The following is a 22,086-nucleotide window of genomic DNA, read 5'->3' as shown; positions in this document are numbered from 1 at the left end:
TATGAAAGTTTGTTTTTTTTTGGGGGGGGATAGGGTCATGCTCTTGGCATTGTGTGTACCATGTGCTACTCTTTGAGCTACACCTTATAATAAATAGCATGAAGTTTGCATATAGCTGTATTATTATTTTCACAGGATTGTCCTGTCTATTGCCTACTTCGCCCTTTCTCTGAACACTTCCAATCTGCACGGAAGCTCCTACTTCAACTGTTTCTTGTCGGCTGCCATAGAGATGCCAGCCTACACTTTGTCGTGGCTAATGTTTCGCTGCTGCCCTCGACGCCTGTGTCTCTTCTCAACCCTCTTCCTGGGAGGTGTCGTCCTCCTCTTCATACAACTCATACCACCAAGTAGGATAAATTTCAGTTCACACTTGAATGTAATTTTCATGTCGCTGCTATTGTCCTGTCACTCTCCCCATTTCTCTTCATATAGGAAAGAATGTTTGGTCAAATGGCTTACAGAACCTTGAAAAAATGTGCTTTTTGATGTTGGTTTCACTTGCATATTCAAGAAAATGCTGAAAATGTTTTTGTTTTACTCATTTTAATGTTTACATATTGGGTTGGACTTTCCCTGGAAACTATATGGTGTTAGTGAAACGTGTTTTCCTTCTGTGTTACAGCCAAGTGAACAAAACAGTGAACAAAGCAGATAGTGATGAGTGGATCAAGAACTACTACAAGACCTTGAACTTGAACTATAGCAGTCTAAGCTCATAGGAGACTTTTACCAGCCGATACAACATGAATAGCTTCAATTCACATTTAAATTTCTATTTTTTTAATTTTTTGGTGCCGTTGAGGAAAGTGTTGACACAAAAGTATTGATGACCCTTTCATTTTGAATTGATCTTCAGAGGTTGGAGTAGTCAAACACCATTGCAGTTACCATGTAGAATCACCAGAGATGTCACTAGGATAAACTAAAACAGTAATCTTCATGCCTTTAGGAACTTCAGTAAAAGTTAGCCTGTGTTTAACTATTTTCCCAATGAGATTACTTAGGTTCCATCTCATTTCTTTTTCAAATGGGTCCACTCCTCATTTCAAAATAAACCAGGCCCACCAAGCAGCACCTATTTCAGTAAATATGAACTTTTAAACCGGCTATGCTAGTCACTGGTTCATATTTGGCACACAAATAGACTGTTTGCCGACTACCGCCCCCATGAGCTAGGGGTGTGCTAAGGAGCTCTTCCTATTATTTCTGGGTATTGAAATGACTGCTTCAAACTCTGAGCCATAATAGATAACTATAACATTTTAGTTCGTTACAACTCGATAATATTGACCTCAGAGGCATTTTAAACAATATTCATCCAAGGAAGGGGGAGGGAGTTGATTATAATGAACACTCAATCAATGACAGCTCCATAATGATACGCTTTATAATATATATTATAGCCCCTAACTCCTTATGGAAGACCCATGCTATTCAGACCATACATGGAGCAGTGCAATATTCAAATTGTGCATGCATTAAAACTACTCTTTCACACTATGTTCCTTCTAGACCTGAACCCCCTAGCCATAGCGCTAGAGATGTTGGGGAAGTTTGGGGTGACAACAGCTTTCGCCATCATCTATGCCTACTCAGCAGAGCTTTACCCAACTGTGTTGAGAAATACGGCTGTAGGTGCCTGTTCCATGGCCTCCCGGGTAGGGAGTATCTCTGCCCCATACTTCATTTACTTGCGTAAGTAAATGTTTTTCAGTGTTGGTAAGGTGCTTTGGCAGATAGCACTGGCATTGTTGCCTCACATCAACAGGGTCCTGGATTTGACCACAGTCTTTTGCAGTGAAGTTTAATTGTTCTTCTCATATTTACGTGGGTTTCCTACAGTCCAAAAACATGCATGTCAGGTGAACTGGAAACTGTAAAGTATCCATGGATAAGAATGGTGTGTGAATGATGTGCGTGAGCACTGTGATGGATTAGTAACCCGGACAGGGTGACTCTTTTTGTGCAATGCGAGATAGAATATACTCCTATGCCTTTGTCCCTGAACTTGTTTTCGTGGGTATATGTTATGAATATAGCCACTAAATCCAGTTCAAGGGTGAGCCTGAACTGAATTATTCTGTTATAGACAATGGATGGATAGATTGATGAATTTCATGAATAAATTACTCCATGCCCCCTCGTGGCTAAATCTCAATTTCTCCTTTTTCTATTCATATAGCTGAGGACTCCACTTCTATCAATCCCCTCTGCTTTTTCTGTCATCACCGTTTTCCGTCCTTTACTTTTACAGTTTTCTCATCATTTTCCAACACATCCACATGCCTGGGAGACTCTAGAAAACTTATTAAAGCCCTTCAGTCATTGAGAATATACCGAATCACAGAAAAAACTAAAGGTTTTGAGAATATGGTTTTTTTGTTTTTTTTTTAGGGGGGGGGTAACACTTAACTGAGTAGCTGTGTAGTAGGGCACTTATAAGATCTTACATCACACTTGTTAACATTAGCAGATGGCTAAGAAATATAATAACCATCTTATTAATGTGGCTTGGAACGATGTATCAAGTGCCTTCTTCCTTTTTTTTTTTTTATTGGATTTTACATCTTCCTAAGAGCACTTATCAGATTAGACTTGGACAAAAATACCTTAAATATTTAGGACTTTGTACCTGAACCTAACCTTCAGGTTCAGAAACTGAATGTCTAAATCTTGGTTTAATTTTGTAAATAAAGTTTTTTGCGCTTTTCTTGTGATGCTATTATTAACATTCATAAGACAGTTGATAATACAATTGACAATTGATATATCTAACTTTCTGCTAATATTAACAATTGCGTTGTAAGAGCTTATGTGTCCTATTACTCATTTATGAATCATTATTTAGAACTACTCATAAAGTGTGATCTTTTTTTTCTTTCTTTTTTTGGTCTCTCAGTCATGAATAAAGTGATGCTAGAGGATGAAGCAAGGAAAAGGTAACACATACACTTGACAATACAACTGAGATTATTATCTGGCTGATTCCCGACAAATTGTTGATGTCAGGACCTCTTGTTTCACAGGAACACATGCAATACAAGTCAACACTTCCACATCCAAGTCAAGTCCACTTGTTCACTCTTGTACCTCATGTCACTGTAAACTTGGCTCTCGCTGGCTCCAGGCGGGGGCTGCCCTGGGAATGAACTGCTAATCCCCTCACATCAAAACACACTCAGGACCCGTGCAGATGTTGGAATGTGAATATCAAATATCACGTTTGACATTATTTACTTTGTCAAAAAGTTGGTTAGCATGGTTAGAAGTGAATCAATAAACCTTAGTTTTTCTATTTTTCCAGTCTCACTCTGCTTTTCTTTTTTTAATCTTGACAGTCTTTTTTTTGTGTTCCAATCCCTCCAATTCCCAACAAATTGTACTTTCTGTCATGTTTAGTTTTAATCCTAAAAAAGCCCACAACTTAGGAATCTTAATAATTATAATTCATTTTTTACATCTTAGGTGTTTACAGAAATATACTATCGATGGCTAATTAAAGTCCTTCCTAGGACTGTCAGGAATTTTCATTAATAATAGTGAACGTCAATGAAACTAAAAGTTGACATTTTCTTTTTATAAAGTGCAGACATATTATAAGCAAAGATTTGTTATTTCACACAACTGTAATAAGGAGGTAAGCATCCCCCCCCAAAAAAGAAAAATTAAAATCAAACCTTAAACGCAGAAACAGGGTCTAAGAGAAGGCTTGATAAGTGTTATGTAGAATAATTTACATCCGTTTTTTTATGTAACTTCCATATTTTCATGTTTGTTAATCCATCCATTCATGTTTAACGTTTTTCTTTCGTTTATTTAGGGCCTGGCTGTCTACCTTTTGTGTCATTGCTCTTAATTCACAGCGTGGCACCATTCTAACCCAGGATGTTTTTTTTTTGGTTTTTTGTTTTTTGTTCTGTCCTCTTTTGATGTGGCGCCAAAGGAAGTTATTCCGTCTCACTGCCTTACATCCTGATAGGAAGCCTTACAGCCCTGTCAGGGTTGCTTAGCCTCCTGCTTCCCGAGAGCTACGGAATGCCTCTTCCCGACACCATCGCTCACATGCAGAGCTTTCCAGGGTGAGGCTGTCCTTCCCTCTCACAGAGTAACCTAGACAGCCAGGGTCAAAGGGCATTTGCCTGTAAGCTGTTAAATCTACTGTTCTGAATATTGTCTTTTTTATCGCTGTCGTTGAACTTACTGACCCCTTTGGATATAGTGGTGCAGTGGTGTTTGAGCCATTCAAATCCCAGAGAGCCTTTCCAAATTAAACCGTGACTATCATCGCCAACATCACAAATAGATGAAACTGAGTTTAAGCTTTTGATGTTGCACCCTCTGTTGGTGAAGTCTCAGGCACTAGTTGCCTTAATCGTCCCTATGGTGAGGACACAAAACACCAAACGGCATCATTAGGCTTTTCCCTGGGGAAGCCCTTCCTGAGAGTAACACTCAACTTAATCAACAACCGGTATTGTTTTAAATATAACAGCGATAGAAAAAAAGAAATAAAGAAGAAAAAAAATCGTTTGTATGTACATGTTAAGTTTTGTATCTTGAATTCTGCTTTAGCCCCATATAGGTTTCTGATGGGAGGGATTTCAATACACTGAGTACAAGAAAGTGTAGTTCAATCAAAGGGGAAGGATTTTGAATGAACTTAGTGTGCTCTTTTGATTAACTCATCATAAAAGGCTTCCTGTGGTAAAATCCAGCCAACAATAACCCTAAGTCCTTCCCTTGTCTATTACCCTAAAACAGTAGCGGACCGTACATTTCAGGCCTAGGCCTTCGGTGAGATGTCACCTCCTCATAATTACCCAAAGACAGCTGTCATATTGCCATGCTACAATGTTTTAGTCGCAAAAGTGGTTATCATCAGAATCATCACCATCAAATTATTTGACACTTTTCACTTTCACAACAGCGACATCGTGAGGTGACATGGTGTAATGTACAGCCTAACTGGAAGTAATCCGGCTGGGCATATAAATATGCTATCAAGAAACTCAACAAACACATCCCAGCCGGGCCACTGGCCATAAAGACAATCACACATTAAGCAAATCAATTAGCTGTACAAAAGAATACATTTGACTCACCAGTGTTGTCTATTTGAAGAAAAAATCCATTCTCCTTTCTTTCTGGATGAAATGGTCGATCACACAGTCATAGAGCACTCCTGTGGCTTTTAAATCCATCAGAATTTCCTTTTCAATGGCAATGGAGGTCAATGCTGTGAGTCGTGTCTGTCCCGTTGTATTCCTGGAATACGTTTTTATTACTTTAAGTGCTGAAAATGTCCTTTCAACAGATGCCATGGAAACCGGGACTGTCACAGCTAAACAAGTCAGTGCATAGAGTTGGTGCATTGTGTCATGCAGTTTCTTCTGTTGGAGGAACATGAGCAGGTCTGCAGGGCTCTTTCCTTGAAAATCAGCCATAGAATACATGACTGTGAGTTCTGTCTTCCGACAGCGCAGGACGAACAGGGTCCCGTCACTCTCTGTCAGTCTGGAGAAGAGAGCATTGGGAAATGTGACTTTGAATACGGGGAACTGCTGTGGATTGAGAAGGGAAAGGAAAGCAAGTTTCCCATGGTCTTTAAATCTATTTGTGATCTGGGTCTGAACGTTGTCGAGGATGTCACTGTGCAGTTTTCAGTATTTTAAACGAATGTCCCCGTACCCCTGGCCTCTCCATCCTCGTGGCTCACCTACGTCATGCTCAGTCCCGTGATAAATTACATCAAAATGGTCTCTCTGCTTTTCGATATTTTCACAGAACTCTTCCACTCTAGCCAGGCAGAACTGCATATCTAATGCCTTGGATTGAAGAATCCCAAACAGTGCATCTGCATAAGCAAAAATCTCACAAAAAGTTGACAGCAAAAAGTTAAAGTCGAAGCTGTTCAGATGTGCGATATCATATCATGGTGCTCAATGATGTACTCAAAAAGCTCCTTCAGCACATCTTTAATCTCGACCACAGTGCTGACCAACCTGGAAGTGAAGTTGTACCTTGTCGGTGCTACTCGCGGCAGTCGCCATTCACATATTTGATCTAGCAGTTTCGTGTGTTTCGGAGACTTGTAGAAGAATGCAGCCAGTCCAGACAGGTGTGAGAAAAATATCTTGCATTCTCTCATCTTCGCTGCACCTTGTGTCCGGACTAAATTAAGGGTGTGCGCATAACAGTGGATAAATAGAGCCAAAAGTATCTGCTCTTTCACTTTAGCCTGGACTCCATTTAGACCAGATGCCATGATGGCTGCACCGTCATAACCCTGGGCCACAACTTTATGCAGGGACTCACACTCCTCCAAAAACTTGAGGATGAGAGCTACAATGTCTTCTGCTCGCTTGCCCTATGTCACATCTCCAAACTTCAAAAATATCTCTTTGACACCACGGTCAGTCACATAGCGCAGCAGAAGAGAAAGCTGTGCTGCATTGCTAGCATCCGTAGATTCATCGACCATAGCTGCAACAAATGGTGCTTTTCTTATCTCCTCTTTAATTGCTTCTCCCAGGACATCACCAACAGCACTAATCAAATCGTTCTGTATTTTTTCCTGAGGTGCCAGTGAACACCCTGTTGGTAGACAGGTGGTGATGCAAGTCCTTGTCACGCTCGGCCAAAAATGAAAGAAGCGCCAGATAATTACCTTTATTAGTTGAGTCCTTGCCCTCATCATGACCGCAAAATGCTAACTCCTGTTTCCCCTGGAAAAGGACACAATGAATCAATCAGCTTCTTCAATGTCTCCCTGTTTTGTCTCACTTTTTCATTGTGCATTTCTGTTTGCCTTCTTCGCTGCTCATTCAGTTGCAGGTCCACTCTTGTGTCCCCAAATGTTTTGAGTTTGAATGTTGCCTGGAGGTGTCCTGTGCTATCCTGGTGTCTTAATGCTGACTTGGTAAGAAAAGCCAGGTGTTGGAAGCCTGAGTAGTTCCATGACCCCTTCTCTGACGAGAAAAGCAAGCACACCCAGCAGTAAAGTTTTCCGCTTTGCTCAGATCCAGTGAGCCACGGGTACCTTTCATAGGTGCTTGCCTGGAAATGCTGCACATCTTCCTCGGTTGGGTCAGAGCCACTAACTGTGGGATTTGTGTGCCCATCTCCACAATCCTTTGCTTTTCCCCAAACGATCATCTTGAAAATGGTGTGACGATCTGCCACCACATCATTCATGAGTTCTCCTTGAGACATTATTCTCATTCACGGCTAGCTAGCTTAGCAAACTAAATCAAAAACACAAACGCTGGCTAACGTTAGCCACCAACTACCGCGATGTGCTGCGGAATGCAACCACAACGGTTTCAACCACAGACCTAGGCGCTGCTGCTGATTGGCCGAACAATCAGTCACTTAGGCTGTATGCAGCGAAGGCCCTATGATGCTGTGCAAGTATAAAAGAATACACCCATCCGCTACACATCAAAATCTGATTGGTTGAGTAATCTAACAATCCGCTATTAACACCTAACTTATTTAGATAGCAGAGACCTTCACTCAAGATGCCAAAGGCGCTGGCAGGAGGAGTCTTCTCACATGGTTACAACAGAGGGAAAAAGCTGATTGGATGATTTTTTTTTTGGCTGAGAGACTGCAAGCAGAGCCTCCCGAATTCGTATGTGTAGTCAAAATCAAATTCTAATGCGATATTAACAGATTGACTAGAAGATTGTATTATATTTATGAAAGTGTTTTCCTTTTTCTGTGGAGTCTTAGGCCTTCACCGAAGGCCTAGAAGGCCCTGATGGTTCGCCGCCACCCTAAAAGGGGTCCATAGACCATGCCCTGTCCCACCATTAACCAACAACTCCCTATATCTCGCTCACATGTAAACTTGTCATGTTTCTCTGTCATTTATCTTGATGAAGAAGCACTTAACGCCTCTATTAGAGAATTTATGTTGCATACTTCTGCCTACTGTTGGGCAGTAAGGTCACACAGAGAAGGTGTTCATCATATCACTGGTTTTCTCACTCTCTCTTCCGCAGATATTTTAAGAAGAAACCTTACAAAGTCACTCAGACCGAGGAAGAAAGACCTGCAACTGAGGTGATGTGAAAGCAAGACTTCTTTGAAGTTGCCTCAAACAAATATCAGCGTTCATATCAGAGCTGGGATTAAAACGGTTTTTTGTTAGACAAATAAATATGTTCTGTATCTGCAAAGAGTTTGCTTTTTAGGAACTCTGTATTCAATAGGTACACAGGGTATGATTTAACAATTTCTGTGCCGTACTCCAAAGAGAGCTTGGCAGGAGCACAATTCAGCCAACAAGCTAATGCTATAGCCCCAGTCTTATAGTAACCTGTCAGTAGATACAGTAGAGAACATTGGGCTAAACCATCATAAATCTGTTACCCCATATTATGGGTAATAGTATTTTCTAAAGCACTTGTATTAATTGTCACAGGGTTGAATGTATGACTGCTGTGATGTTAGTTGGGATATCAAATTGGGTTCCTTTTATTGCCGATGTTTAATGAAGTGTGGCTTACAAACCCTTCAAGAATGAATATTAGAGTATCTATATACATGCTTTTGATAAACTTGACTAAGCTGTGCTACAACGCACCAAGACCTTTGTGCCAAACAGCAAGCACCTTATTGCCCTGTTGTAAAATGATAGTTGATAGGATTAACAAGTTTCAATGGCCCCTGGATTGTAAAACCCATAGAATATGAATGACCATTTTGATGCTTAATTTATCAAATTAAATACGGGAAACACCTGAACCACTTTTTCCCCCCCAATTGCTTAATGCTACTAAATGCTTTATTATCAACATCAAGTGCAATTATTACCATTAGTACACTTGTTTACTAGCTCTATTCACTGACATTAATAGACTTTGTTTGAAGCTGATCCTATAGATCATCTGAATTTACAGAATTTAATTCCTCTTTATATCCAACAATAGAATTCAATCATATTTAATCTTTGCTTGAGACTGAAGACATTTTTTCACTAATGCAATTGTTTAACTTTATTGTTTTTTTTTAACAAAGCAAATTACTTTGTTGTTAGTCCTGTTGTATTTTTAATGGAAGGCTGGAATACTGCACAAGTTGAAATTTTGATATGTGAATTTTCTTTTGAAATGTTTGACAGCACCTTTTTTCAATGTATGACTTAGATTAAGCTCTTAACATTGTTGTACTTTTTACTGCAACACTAAATGAGTACTTTTTATATCACTTTGTGATGATGACTCATTTCAAAGTAAAAACGCAAAATGCAAAGCCAGCCATGGACATCAACTTAATTGAAATGTGTTATATTCACTCTAATGATGCAATATGTGTAGCTCAATTTAAAATGAAAAGTTATCGTCTTTTACAAAGAACACAACAGAAGAATAAACAAATGTCATCCTAATCTTAAGTCACATATTAAGTAGAAGAAAGAAAGCCACTTTACTTTTGACATTGTACAGTTTTTCGGTTACAGTGAAATTTGTTCTCTGCATTTAACCCATCCTATTGTATAGAAGCAGTGGGCAGCGGCAGCACCCAGAGACCAACTCCAGTTCTTCTTTCCATTGCCTTGCTCAGGGGCACAGACAGGAGTATTAACTTTAACATGCATGTCTTTTTGAAAATTATGGTGTCAACATCTCATTATCTTTTAAAAGGTTCATTATAACAAAGAGTGCAGGCAATGGTAAATAGTTTAATGTAGTTATCTTGCAAATGACTCTCTGTGATGACAAGGTTGTTTTTCATCAGAAAATAGCAAAATAAGTAAAAAAAGAAAATAGCAAAATAAGTAGGACAAATGAAGAGATTGGTGCAGAATATAGAGGAGAAGAGAGTAAGAGAATAAACAGCAGTTATCGCACTCACGAAGCCTAATCTTATGAAGGAGGAAGCCAGAACTGGTGTCAAGGTCACTGGCAGCCACACCAACATGTACCCTGGCTCTGCCAAATGACGGAAACGAAGCAGGTATGGGCTTGGCTAGTACTTGGATAGGAGACCTCCAGGGAGTTGCTGCTGGAAGTGGTGTTGGTGGGCCAGTAGGGGGCAGTCTTCCCTCTGGTCTTAATGAAAACAACAAATATCAAAATCCCAATGCCCCAGTGCAGTGATGGCGACACTGCGCTGTAGGAGATGACATCCTTCGGATAAGACATTAAACTGAGGTCCTGACTCATTGTGGTCATTAAAGATCCCATGGAATTTATCGCAAAGAGTAGGGGGTTCCCCAGTGTCCTGGCAACGCTTCCTAACTTGGCTGTCTCCATCTGTCCATCTAATCATCCCCCCGTGTAACTGGCTTAATGATTCCTCCCTCCACCTCAAGCTGATGTGTGATGAGTGTTCTGGCGCAAAATGGCTGCCGTGCATCACCCAGGTGGGTGCTACACATTGGTGGTGGTTGAAGTGAGTTTCCCCCTTCAATGTGAAGCACTTTGGGTGTCTAGAAAAGTGTTATATAAATGTAATGAGTATTATTATTATTATTCATCCTCAGTTTTGATGCTCGGCCTTTTTTATCCTCATATAGAAGAACATAGTTCAAAGCATTACAAATGTAGTTCAGAGCATTGTACAAATAAAAATAATGAATACCCTCCCTAAATTCCTATATCTTTTTAAGAGCTCTACGAAAGCAACTTCGTCCAGCAGATGAGAAGTATGAAACTGGGGACAAGGTGTTCTACAAAAGGACAGACTGTTGAGTGGAAAGGTCCTGGAGTTGTGATAGGACAAGATGGGGTGGTAATCTTTGTACGCCATGGTGGGACCTATGTCAGGGTTCATCATTCTAGGTTGCGGAAGGTTGATAAGAGTGAAGTAGGTGCTAGTGGGGGTCTAGAGCAACCTGGGGAGAATGTTACTGAGGGCAATATGAATGTACCTGTTACTGATAGTGATGTGGATGTTGTTAACAATGACAGTGGGAACATACCTGGTACTGATTGTGACATAGATGTTGATATGAACAATGACGGTGAGGCTGGGGGTGTTACAGACAATGATACAGATGTCACTAAAGGTAACAATCATAAGGATAATCAACAGACAGGCATAAGGGTAGGAGCCTCCCTAGGGCTGAAAACAGGTCAAACAATCAGTTTTGTAGATAATGTAACAGGTGCGTCTCACAGAGCTAAAGTGATGGGACGAGCAGGAAAGGCTACAGGAAATAACAGAAACTGGTACAACCTACAGTACTTAGAACCATCTGACATCGCTGGTACTATGGGGTCAGCTGATCTGACTAAGGTAGACAATCTTCAGGTTAATCCACTGGATAGTGTAGAACTATGCTCTGATATGCAGAAAAATTATGTATTAGTCACAAATGGTGTTTCATTTGATAAGGCTAAACTAGATGAAATCAGTAGCTGGAAAAATAATGGGGTGTTTGAGGAGGTAAAAGATATGACTCAAAGGCATGTGTCCACTAGATGGGTATGTACACTGAAAGAAACCCCTGATGGTATAATACCCAAAGCGCGTCTTGTGGCTAGGAGTTTTGAAGAATTCAACACTAAAGATCTACAGAAGGACTCACCTACATGCTCATCAGAGTCCCTCAGACTACTCATGTCAGCTCTATGTCAGAAAAAGTGGACATTAAACTCTATAGACATCAAGTCAGCTTTTCTTCAGGGAACGGAGCCGTCTCGGGACATCCACTTTCACCCACCTCCTGAGGCTAAAAGTGAGGGAACATTGTGGAAGCTCAAAAAATGTGTCTATGGACTCGATGATGCATCACTCTACTGGTACAACAGAGTCAAAGCAACGATGCTGAAAACAGGGGCCACAATGTCACGAGTTGATCCTGCTGTTTTCTACTGGGTTGATGAAGATTGTAATGTGACTGGTGTCCTTGCCTGTCATGTGAATGATTTTATCTGGGGTGGCTCTCACAAATTTGCCACCACAATCATTCCCCATCTCAAAACAGTTTTCCAAGTGGGACGTGAAGAACAGGACAACTTTCGCTATGTGGGGATGGAACTATCCACAGTAGATGGAGAAGTGCACATGCAACAAGAGATCTACATAAAGAATCTTCAGCCCATTCTCATAGACTCATCAAGAGCGTTGCAGCGTGATGCTCTTCTCACAGAGTGTGAGACTGACAAACTAAGGTCAAAGATAGGACAACTCCTATGGGTGGTTAGACAGAGCAGGCCAGATATCATGTTTGATACATGCGCCCTTGCAGCCAATCTGAAACATGCTACTGTACAGACCATGCATGAAGCAAATAAAGTAGTAAGAAAACTGAAATCAGAACGTGTCACCCTAAAGTTTCAGAACTTAGGAAATGAGGACTCTTTGAAGTTTGTTGTTTTCAGTGACGCTTCCATGGGAAACCTCCCAGATGGGGGAACACAAGGAGGACATCTCATCGTGCTGATGGGCGAGGAAGGAAGATTCTCGCCAATCTGCTGGCAATCAAAAAGGATCAGAAGAGTGGTTCGGAGCACGCTGGCAGGAGAGACACTTGCCCTTGCTGATGGTATTGATAATGCCATATTTCTGTCCTCCCTCTACTCTGAACTTACCACAGGAAAGGTCCAACAGCACACACTACCTGTGATGTGTGTAACAGACAACTACTCCCTTGTGGATGCCATCAAGTCCACTAAGTCAGTGACTGAGAAACGACTGAGACTAGAAATAAGTGGCATCAAAGAACTTATCCAGAACAAAAGGATTCATCGTATTCTGTGGTCAGCTACAAAGGAACAGTTGGCAGACTGTCTGACCAAAAAGGGAGCCTCTTCCCTGGTATTGCTTAAGGCAGTGTTTCTCAACCGGGGGTCCGTGGACCCCCTAGTGGTCCGTGGTGTAATTGCAAGGGGTCCGTGAAAATAAAATATCTTTAAAAAAAAGATCCTATGACATTTATAGAAATAGGATTATTTTACTCAAATGTGACTGAGACCTTTATCTACCTAAACTATAAAGGGTAACAGGACTTTTTTCTCTCATTACATCTGTTTCACAAGTGTAATTTATTGTATTTTAATAAGAGATCTCGCTCCCGTTTGCATTGTTAAAAGTTACTGCATAAAAATTCTGTTGTTACATATATCTGAAAGTTACTGAATACATATTCTGTTTTGTTACATATATCTGAAAGTTACTGCATAAGAATTCTGTTTTGTTAACTATATCTAAGTTACAACTGAAAGCTCTTATTTTTGCCCCAAAGAGTGAATAAATGCTATAATGCGATTTAAAATGCAGTTTCTACTGTTTCTATCAAATTGCAACCCCCCTCCCCCAAGATCAGGTGGAGGAGTCCTCAGGGTAGATCAAAAATGTGCAGGGGGTCCAGGACCCCAAAAAGGTTGAGAACCACTGGCTTAAGGCACTGAACAATGGAAGCTAGATGACTGAGTCTGACTGTTGATAACTGAGCATTTGTTTTGTTTTCCTGAAATATTATCCTTGCAGTTTTGTTTTTTTTTTTTTAAAAAGAGGGGGGGTTGTTAAGTTTGTTAAGTTAACTTTTGTTGGTGCCTATAATACAGTTAATACGGTAGCCTATTTTGTTAGTCACTTCTACTGCAGTCTTTACGGTAACCCTGCTGTTCGGAGGAAGGCGCGCTGCTAGTGAAAGGCACTTGTTGAAATGTTCTGTAGGCTGTGGCCACTTGCTGTTGAGAGCACAAATAAAACTCAGTTAAATAAGTACACTTGTCTTATTTGAAACTAACACTACTAATCTCAGGATCATTTGGTACTGGTTGCGGAGCGAAGAAATATCCACACCCCCAATTTGGCTAGAGATGGAGGCCGCCTCATCTGCACCAGCATCATTGTCTTCCCTTGTTCACTCTTTCATTACAGGCCCTTATCACTTCTTCACTAAAAATGTATGTGTCAAAACAACATTGCTGATCTGGAACCAATTTAGATGCCATTTTGGGTTTCAGACAACCTCTCTTTATGCCCCAGTGGCCTCAAATCCTGCCCCCCCCCCCCATCTATGGTGGGCAGTTCCTTCTCAATGTGGTCTAGTTTTGGTATTAAAAGGTTTAGAGATCTCTACATTAATAATACATTTCCTACATTTGAGCAACTCTCAGCCAAAAGGCTTCCCAGACATCATTTTTTAGGTACTTACAGATCCGGAGTTATAGATCCTCAATTCCCCACTCTTCCTGGTGACACACATTTTGACACTTTTCTTACCCCTCTTCCTACTCTGAAAAGCACCTTGACAATAGTCTATAGACAAATTTTTTCTTTACAGGCCACCTCATTAAACGATATTAAATCTTCATGGGAGGTGGAATTGGGTGAGGAAATATCTGATAAATTATGAGTAGAGGCACTCAAAAGGGTACACACCTCCTCTATTTGCGCCTGACACAGCCTCATCCAATGCAAACTCATTCACAGGGCTCACTGGACCAAAGCAAGATTATCCAAAATTTACAAAGATGCTAGCCCTAACTGTGTAAGGTGTAACCAATCTCCTGCAAATCATGTTCATATGTTTTGGGGTTGCCCATCACTTGTTGGTTTTTGGGAAGATATATTTAACACACTCTGAAATAAGCGGCACACAGATTGAACCAGACCCACTCATTGCGCTATTTGGGGTTTCGTCACCCACATTACGACTGACCAAAATGAATAAGGACATAATTGCCTTTGTCACCCTGTTGGCAAGGCGATTGATCTTGCTTAGATGGAAATCTCCGGCACCCCCTTCCCATGCTCTCTGAATTAAAGCTGTTTTAAATTGCATAAAGCTGGAAAAAAATTAGACAAACATTTAAAAGATCCATAAACACGTTTTATGTAATGTGGATTCACTTCTTTTCTCATGTTAAGCGATTACACCTCCCTGCAGTTCCAGAGTGCTGTAAAACCATTTTTATAGCATGTATTCTTATACTTATCTTTTTTTAATCTTATTTATTTCTTATCTTATTTTAGCCTGTATTCTTATCTTCGCTGGATGAAATTGAGGACATGATACATTCTAGTGATGCAAAGGGCCTGGTATATGTGTATAGGACACCCAAGGTTAAATGTACTGTCTGAATATATTGAACTATCACAATGGTATTTTATTTTGGTTGTTTTTTTTTGTTTTTTTTTTGTCATTGTTATGATCTTGTCCCACAGTCTGTTTTTGTTTTTTGTTGTTTGGATATGTTGTTTTGTATTTCTAATACATACATTTCCAGTTCGATTATTTTGTAAATACTGATGAGGTTGAAAACTCAATAAACAAAGTTATAAAAATATATATATTCTCATTCCTAATCCTGCCTATCTTCATCACTCCCAATGACAACTTTCGCATTTTCAACTCTGTCACCTCCAGCTCCATCCATCTGTCCATCCATTATCTTAACCGCTTATCCTGCTCTCAGGGTCGTGGGTATGCTGGAGTCTATTCCAGCAGTCATTGGGCGGCAGGCGGGGAGACACCCTGGACAGGCCGTCAGGCCGTCACAGAGTCGACACACGCACACACACACACCCATTCATACCTAGGGACAATTTAGTACGGCCGATTCACCTGACTTGCATGTCTTTGGACTGTGAGAGGAAACCGGAGCCCCCGGAGGAAACCCACACAGACACGGGGAGAACATGCAAACTCCACACAGAGGATGACCCGGGATGACCCACCAAGGTTGGACTACCCCGGGGCTCGAACCCAGGACCTTCTTGCTGTGAGGCGACCACGGTAACCACTGCGCTGCCGTGCCGCCACCTCCAGCTCCACCTTCTGTCTTTTCGTCAGTACCACCATCTCCAAACCATACAACATAGCTGGTCTCACTAGCATCTTGTAAACCAACCCTTTAACTCTTGCTGGTACCCTTCTATCACAAATCACTCCTGACATTCTTCTCCATCCACTCCACCCTGCCTGCACTCTCTTCTGCACTCCCCATTGCTTTGAACAGTTCACCCCAAGTATTTAAACTCATCCACCTTCACCACCTCTACTCCTTGCATCCTCACATTCTGTTGTCTTCCCTCATATGTATTCCATCTTGTTCTTACTGACTGTCATTCTTCTTCTCTCCAGTGCATACTTCCACCTCTCTAGGTTCCCTATTCTTACTACAGATCACAACATCATCTGCGAACATCATAGTCAGGGTTCGACATTAACCATGGCCCGATGGCCCGTGGCCATAAAAAGTTACTCTGTAGCCACCATATATCCCCAGTAGGTGGCCCCCTGTGGCCACCAAGTCAAGGTTAATAAAATTTTTAAAAAAAAACCCACTGTCCTTCGCAAATGCAACATCACAGTTCCACAAACATCCCGATTCATTTGCGTCTTTTAATTCAACATTCTACGAAAACAGCTAACAATAACTTAATTTTACTCGTCACCAGCTAGCTGCTGATATGTCGGGGCTGCTGAAGTATGGGTTTACTAAGCCTAACGTTACTCAAGCTGCGAACACGATCCCTACAGAAGAACCAGAAACACAAAAGGCGGACTATGAATAAACGGAACGGCAAAGAACATTTAGGAGTGAATGGAAGCAAGAGTTTAAGTGGCTAGAATACGACACATCTAAGGATGTGACGTACTGCGGTGTGCCACCAGTTTCCTCAACAAGCCGAGAAGTCTAGCTCATTTTTCATCGGAAACATTGCCTTCAGGAAACACCACATCACAACTCATGGAAGAAGTGGACAACACTTAAGGTGCACAGTTGCACACCTTGCAGTTACATCGCCTGAAAGTACAATTCACCCATAGGGAGTCAAATACGTCAAATGGAGAGTGGATAACGGGAGAAAATGATTAAACATTTCAACATCGCATACTATTCTGTACGCAAGGCTCAGCGTTTTCGGTTTTTACCGATTTTCACCGACAAATACCCAGATTTTTTTAAAAGGAGCAGATCGGTTTAAACTGATTTTCACCCAGAGTTTATGTTTCCACGGATATAAAAGTTATTCCTTTTCCTGTGAGCTTATGTAACAGTGTCCTCTTGTGGCAAAATTCGGCATGCTGGATGGCTTTGAAAAATAAAAACCGAAAATGTTGAGCCTTGTCTGTATGTAACGAAATCGCATCCAGTGCTTTGCCTGGGCTTATCAAACTCCATATCAAGAAAGGCGTGGACATGGTGCATGGATATGCAAACGACAAAGCCATAGCAAGGTGGGTTGGTTTAATTCTAATCTAGTTAGCTAGCTAGCTGGTTAGGTTTATATGCTGCAAATTAAAGTAGTGCTAATAATACTAAGTAGAGCAGCTACCTAAATTTATTGGACAAATAATGTAACGTTAGCTACTCTTCATCAGCAGTAGGCTATTGCTGGCTAGCTCGTGTAGCATATTTTCTGTTTGTATTGCAGCTAGTTGCTCATAGTTAATGGTGCTAACATTGTTGTCGGCAACTTTACTTCTGTAGATTCATTCCCCACATCTACAATGACATCTGGGAACCAACACTGGAGAAGCTTTGCCAAGCCCGCTATATTTCAGTTCTTGCGGATGAGAATTCTACTGCTTTTTGTAATGTTTTTTATTGCACTCATGACTGACGCCGGGACAATGCTGGGAGGGAGGGAGCAAGCAAGCGAGAGAGTATGAGGCAGAGGGATGCGAAAAAGACTGAACTAAGACTGTGGGAGAATATATGTACCATATGTTTACAAAAACTTCAGTTTTTAATTTAAATAATTATAAAAAAAATATTCATTCTTCCCATGTATTTTGACAATTCTGGCTAGAGTTAGACGTATGTGTTATAGGTTTTGTACTACTTTTTGTAATGTTTTTATTGCATACATGACTGACAGGCACAATGCTGGGAGGGAGGGAGGCAGGGATGGAGGGAGCGAGAGAGAGCGTGTATGAGGCAGAGGCATGGAGGGGGGGTGCGAAAAAGAGACTGTGAACTAAGAGACAGAGAATATGTATGTATGTTTACAAAGGAACTTGAGTTTTCAATTTAAATAAATAGTTATATATTTTAATTTTGCTGATGTCTTTTCGTTTGTTGATGTGTCAGTGTTAAGTTGTGTTAAATTGCCTTTTCTGTGTTTTTACATTTGGGCCACCAAAAATGTACTTTGGCCACCAAATTTAGGGGCTTGGTGGCCCATGGGGCCAGTGCTTAAAAATATTAGCGTCTATCACTGATAGTCCTTGGAGACCCCCGCCTGATCTCATCTATCAACCTGTCCATCACCATTGCAAACAAGAAAGGGCTCAGAGCCAATCTTTGATGTAATCCCACCTCCACCTTGAACCCATATGTCATTCCTACTGCACACCTCACTACTGTCACACTGCCCTCATATATATCCTGCACCACTACTACATAGTTCTCTGCCACTCTTGACTTCCTCATACATACCACACCGCCTCTCTCGGCACCCTGTCATTTGCTTTCTCTAAATCCACCAAGACACAATTTAACTCCTTCTGACCTTCTCTATACTTCTCCGTCAACATTCTCAAAGCAAACATTGCATCTATAATTATTTCCTGGCATGAAACCATACTGCTGATCGCTAATCATGACTTCTCCTCTTAATCTAGCTTCCACTACTCTTTCTCATATCTTCATGCTGTGGTTGATCAACTTTATACCTCTGTAGCTACTACAGCTCTGCACAGCACATCACCCTTATTCTTGAATATCGGTACCAGCAGTGTTGTAGTACTCGAGTCCAGGACTCGGACTCGAGTCCGACTCGAGTCCTGATTTTCATGACTCGTGACTCGACTTGGACTTGAGCACTGATGACTCGGACTTGGACTCGGACTCGCGAATTTACTGCATTCGGACTCGGAAGTTGGAGACCCGGACTCTGACTTTTTAATTGATCAAGACTGTTTTTGTTAGATTTTTTTTAAATAATAGGCCCTATTAAAATATATTGATAGCTATATTAATACTGTAACATTATTCAATTTCGTGTAAGGGCAGGCACGTGTGTTCCACCTACATGCGGATTCACGTGGCGTGCATACCGTCATGTTCAGTAGCGCGAAGATGCCTAAAGAGACGCCCCGAACTGTGCTCTTTGCTTACACAGATTTTACAACAAATTCCAGCAAGATCACTGCTAGATGTTCGATATGTAAACGAACTATTGAGGAGAAGACCGGGACAACCTCAAACTTCAACAGGCATCTGTCAAGGATGCACCCAGAAAAGTAAGTGATATGCAGTCAGTTGATGATATGGTTGGTGATCAGTTAACGTTAGCTAGCTAGCTATCTAGCTACGGTAACAATAGCCTCTGAAGTAACTCAACCACTGGTCCAAGATGTTGGGTTAGGTCGTGTGGGTAAATCATATCACTAGAACCAAGTGAAATCGTATAGGTAAGTTAAGTAACGTTACTGTTAGAATGCTAATGCAGCATTGCACAGAAAAGTCACAGTACGGTTCGCTTTCGGTACGAGCGTGCCATCGATCTCACTAATGATGAGTTGGTAAGTAACACGCAGCGTCTTCGTGTTATAGGGAGATTAAAACTGATTTTTCTTATTTATCATTTAGCTAATTACCAAGTAGCATACACTTAACGGAAAAAACACACCACTCTGAACTACCGTGTTAGCATTAATCTTAACTAGCAATAACAAATCCGCACATTGCAGATCTCCGCCATGAATATTCTCCAAGTGCGGAGAAGGAAGAAGTCTAGCCTATATGCATCCACAAATAATGTTGATAAAATGTGCACAACTTTACAATGCAAATAAAAATAATTGTAGGCTATTACTCGCTAAATGGACTAATTGAAGAAAGCTAATGTGGATGCCGCCACCGGTTTTCTTGAGAGCTGGAGACGGTACGAGATTTGACGGATGTGGCATTTCCCCCCCGATGTACCGAAAACTACCGAACCGTATGGTGATTGGTGACACCGCATAGGCTACTGTAGATATGGGGATATTTTTCTTTGGATATATGCAGCATTGGGTGTGCCAAATTCTAAAAATAGACACACGCGACGTAGCTTTTGAACAGTACTATGAACTGGCTCTGTCTTCTAACAAAATCACACCCTCCCTGACCCATACAGAATAAACGTACAGACTCACGGAGGATAGAGAGTTAAAGCTCAGCTAGGTAGCATGTAACATACTTAAGTCAATAATTAAATGACTGGGTTTTGCTAATTAATCCCTGTCCTGTTAGTCTCATAAATTATGTATCTTTTCTCATACTTTTCATTTATCCAGCGAGCTTACATTAGTTAATCTACTAATATGGTAATGTTAGTTATATAGATAACTAAATATGTAACTTAACTGGTTATGGTTCAAACAACTATGTGTATAATGTGTAACATTTGTATCGTTATTGCATATTGTTATAGCTATAACGTTACACATTTTTTGCTGTGAGAAAGATTACTTGAAACAGTTTGGCATCAGCAAGCTAAAGTGTGTATCCTATCTTCCCCTAGGTTCCAAGAATACCGTGCCTCCACTGCTTCAGATGTGATGCCAGCTGCTTCAGCTCAGAAGACTATCACATCATTTTTAAATGATGGACAGCAAAGAATGTACGACCTCAAACATCCACGTAAGAAGGCTATAAGTGATGCCCTTGTCAAAGATCTAATCATTAAGTGCTGCTTGCCACTCTCCATCGTTGACAACGAGGACTTCAAGCACTTCCTGCATGTCCTGGACCCTCAGTACCGGCCCATAGCAAGATCCACAATTTCCTCTGTGACCATTCCAGGAATGGTGGAAGTCAAGAAAGAACAGATAAAGAGCCAGCTGGCAGAAGCATCGAGTGTTGCTGTTACCACAGACATTTGGAGTGATCAAAAGATGCGGTCATTCCTTGGAGTGACAGCACACACAGTGGCAATGGATAAAAAAAAAAAAACAGGAACTCAGTCTTCAGTCATATCTTCTTTCCTGCAAAAGAGTGCATGGCACAAGATCAACTTTGTCATAACTGACAATGCATCCAACATGAGAAAAGCTTTCCAGGCCAGCTTTCCCCTAGAGCAGCGGTCGGGAACCTATGGCTCGCGAGCCATATATGGCTCTTCCGGTGATGGCATATGGCTCCCAGACAATTTTGAGTTGAAAAATTTTTTTTTTAAATCAGTTTGGAACTGATTTTAAAATACTTGTGATATTTCTTAATAATACTGTGTCATTTTAAAGTAAACAGAAATTAGTTTTGAAGATAAATTTCACGGGTCACGGGTTACCCGTGGGTCGGGTCGGGAACCAATGGCTCGCGAGCATGTCCGGGTCATTGTAAAGGTGAAGAAATCAATTTTATCAGATAGCCAACTAGTTTATGCGCTTCAACCCTTGTAACGGAAAAGATGGCGAAAAGAAAAAAAGACGATGATTACCGTGCATTCCAGGCTGAGTGGACAGAGGAATTTGCATTTGTGGAGAGAGCAGGATCTGCGGTATGTCTAATATGCAATGATAAAATTGCATCGATGAAACGGTCAAATATAAAGCGGCACTTCGATACGCACCATGCTTCATTTGCATGGAAATATCCAGCGGGGGACAGCAGGAAAAGAGCATGCGAGGAGCTACAGCGGAGAGTGCAGACGAGTCAGCAGCAACTACGTGTGTGGACCAAGCAAGGTGACGGGAATTCCGCTAGCTTTGCGGGGGCTTTGGCAATAGTAAGGAATGGAAAGTCATTCACAGATGGCGAGTATGCCAAAACATTCATGCTTGATGTGGCCAATGAACTGTTTGATGACTTCCCAAATAAAGACAAGATAATCAAACGAATAAAAGACATGCCCCTGTCAGCAAGAACTGTGCACGATCGTAGCATCATGATGGCAAATCAAGTCGAGGAAACACAAATTAAGGACATAAACGCCGGGACATACTTTTCTCTCGCGTTAGATGAGTCAACAGACGTTAGCCATCTATCTCAGTGCAGTATAATTGCCAGGTATGCTGCAGGTGACACACTGCGTGAGGAAAGCTTGGCTGTTTTGCCAATGAAAGGGACAACAAGAGGAGAGGATTTATTCACGTCTTTCATGGAGTTTGCTAAAGAAAAAAAAACTACCGATGGATTAACTTATTTCTGTCTGTACTGACGGTGCACCCTGTATGTTGGGGAA

At 41.1% G+C, this 22,086-nt stretch overlaps 1 protein-coding gene across 1 annotated transcript in view; it reads left to right on the top strand.

Annotated features, from left to right (window-relative positions):
- slc22a21 (solute carrier family 22 member 21) overlaps nucleotides 1-4,086 on the top strand; it is a 76,271-nt gene extending 72,185 nt beyond the window's left edge. The window contains exons 8-10 of the mRNA XM_056284295.1: nucleotides 136-350; nucleotides 1,516-1,698; nucleotides 3,947-4,086. Of these exons, the coding sequence (XP_056140270.1) occupies nucleotides 136-350; nucleotides 1,516-1,698; nucleotides 3,947-4,086 (538 nt within the window). The remainder of the gene's footprint in view (nucleotides 1-135; nucleotides 351-1,515; nucleotides 1,699-3,946) is intronic.
- The last annotated feature ends 18,000 nt before the right edge of the window (nucleotides 4,087-22,086 follow it).

This window comes from Lampris incognitus, chromosome 8 (genome assembly GCF_029633865.1).
Source record: "Lampris incognitus isolate fLamInc1 chromosome 8, fLamInc1.hap2, whole genome shotgun sequence".
Taxonomy (NCBI): Eukaryota; Metazoa; Chordata; class Actinopteri; order Lampriformes; family Lampridae; genus Lampris; species Lampris incognitus.
Note: the sequence above shows the minus strand (reverse complement) of the source record. Positions and strands in the feature narration are given on the sequence as shown.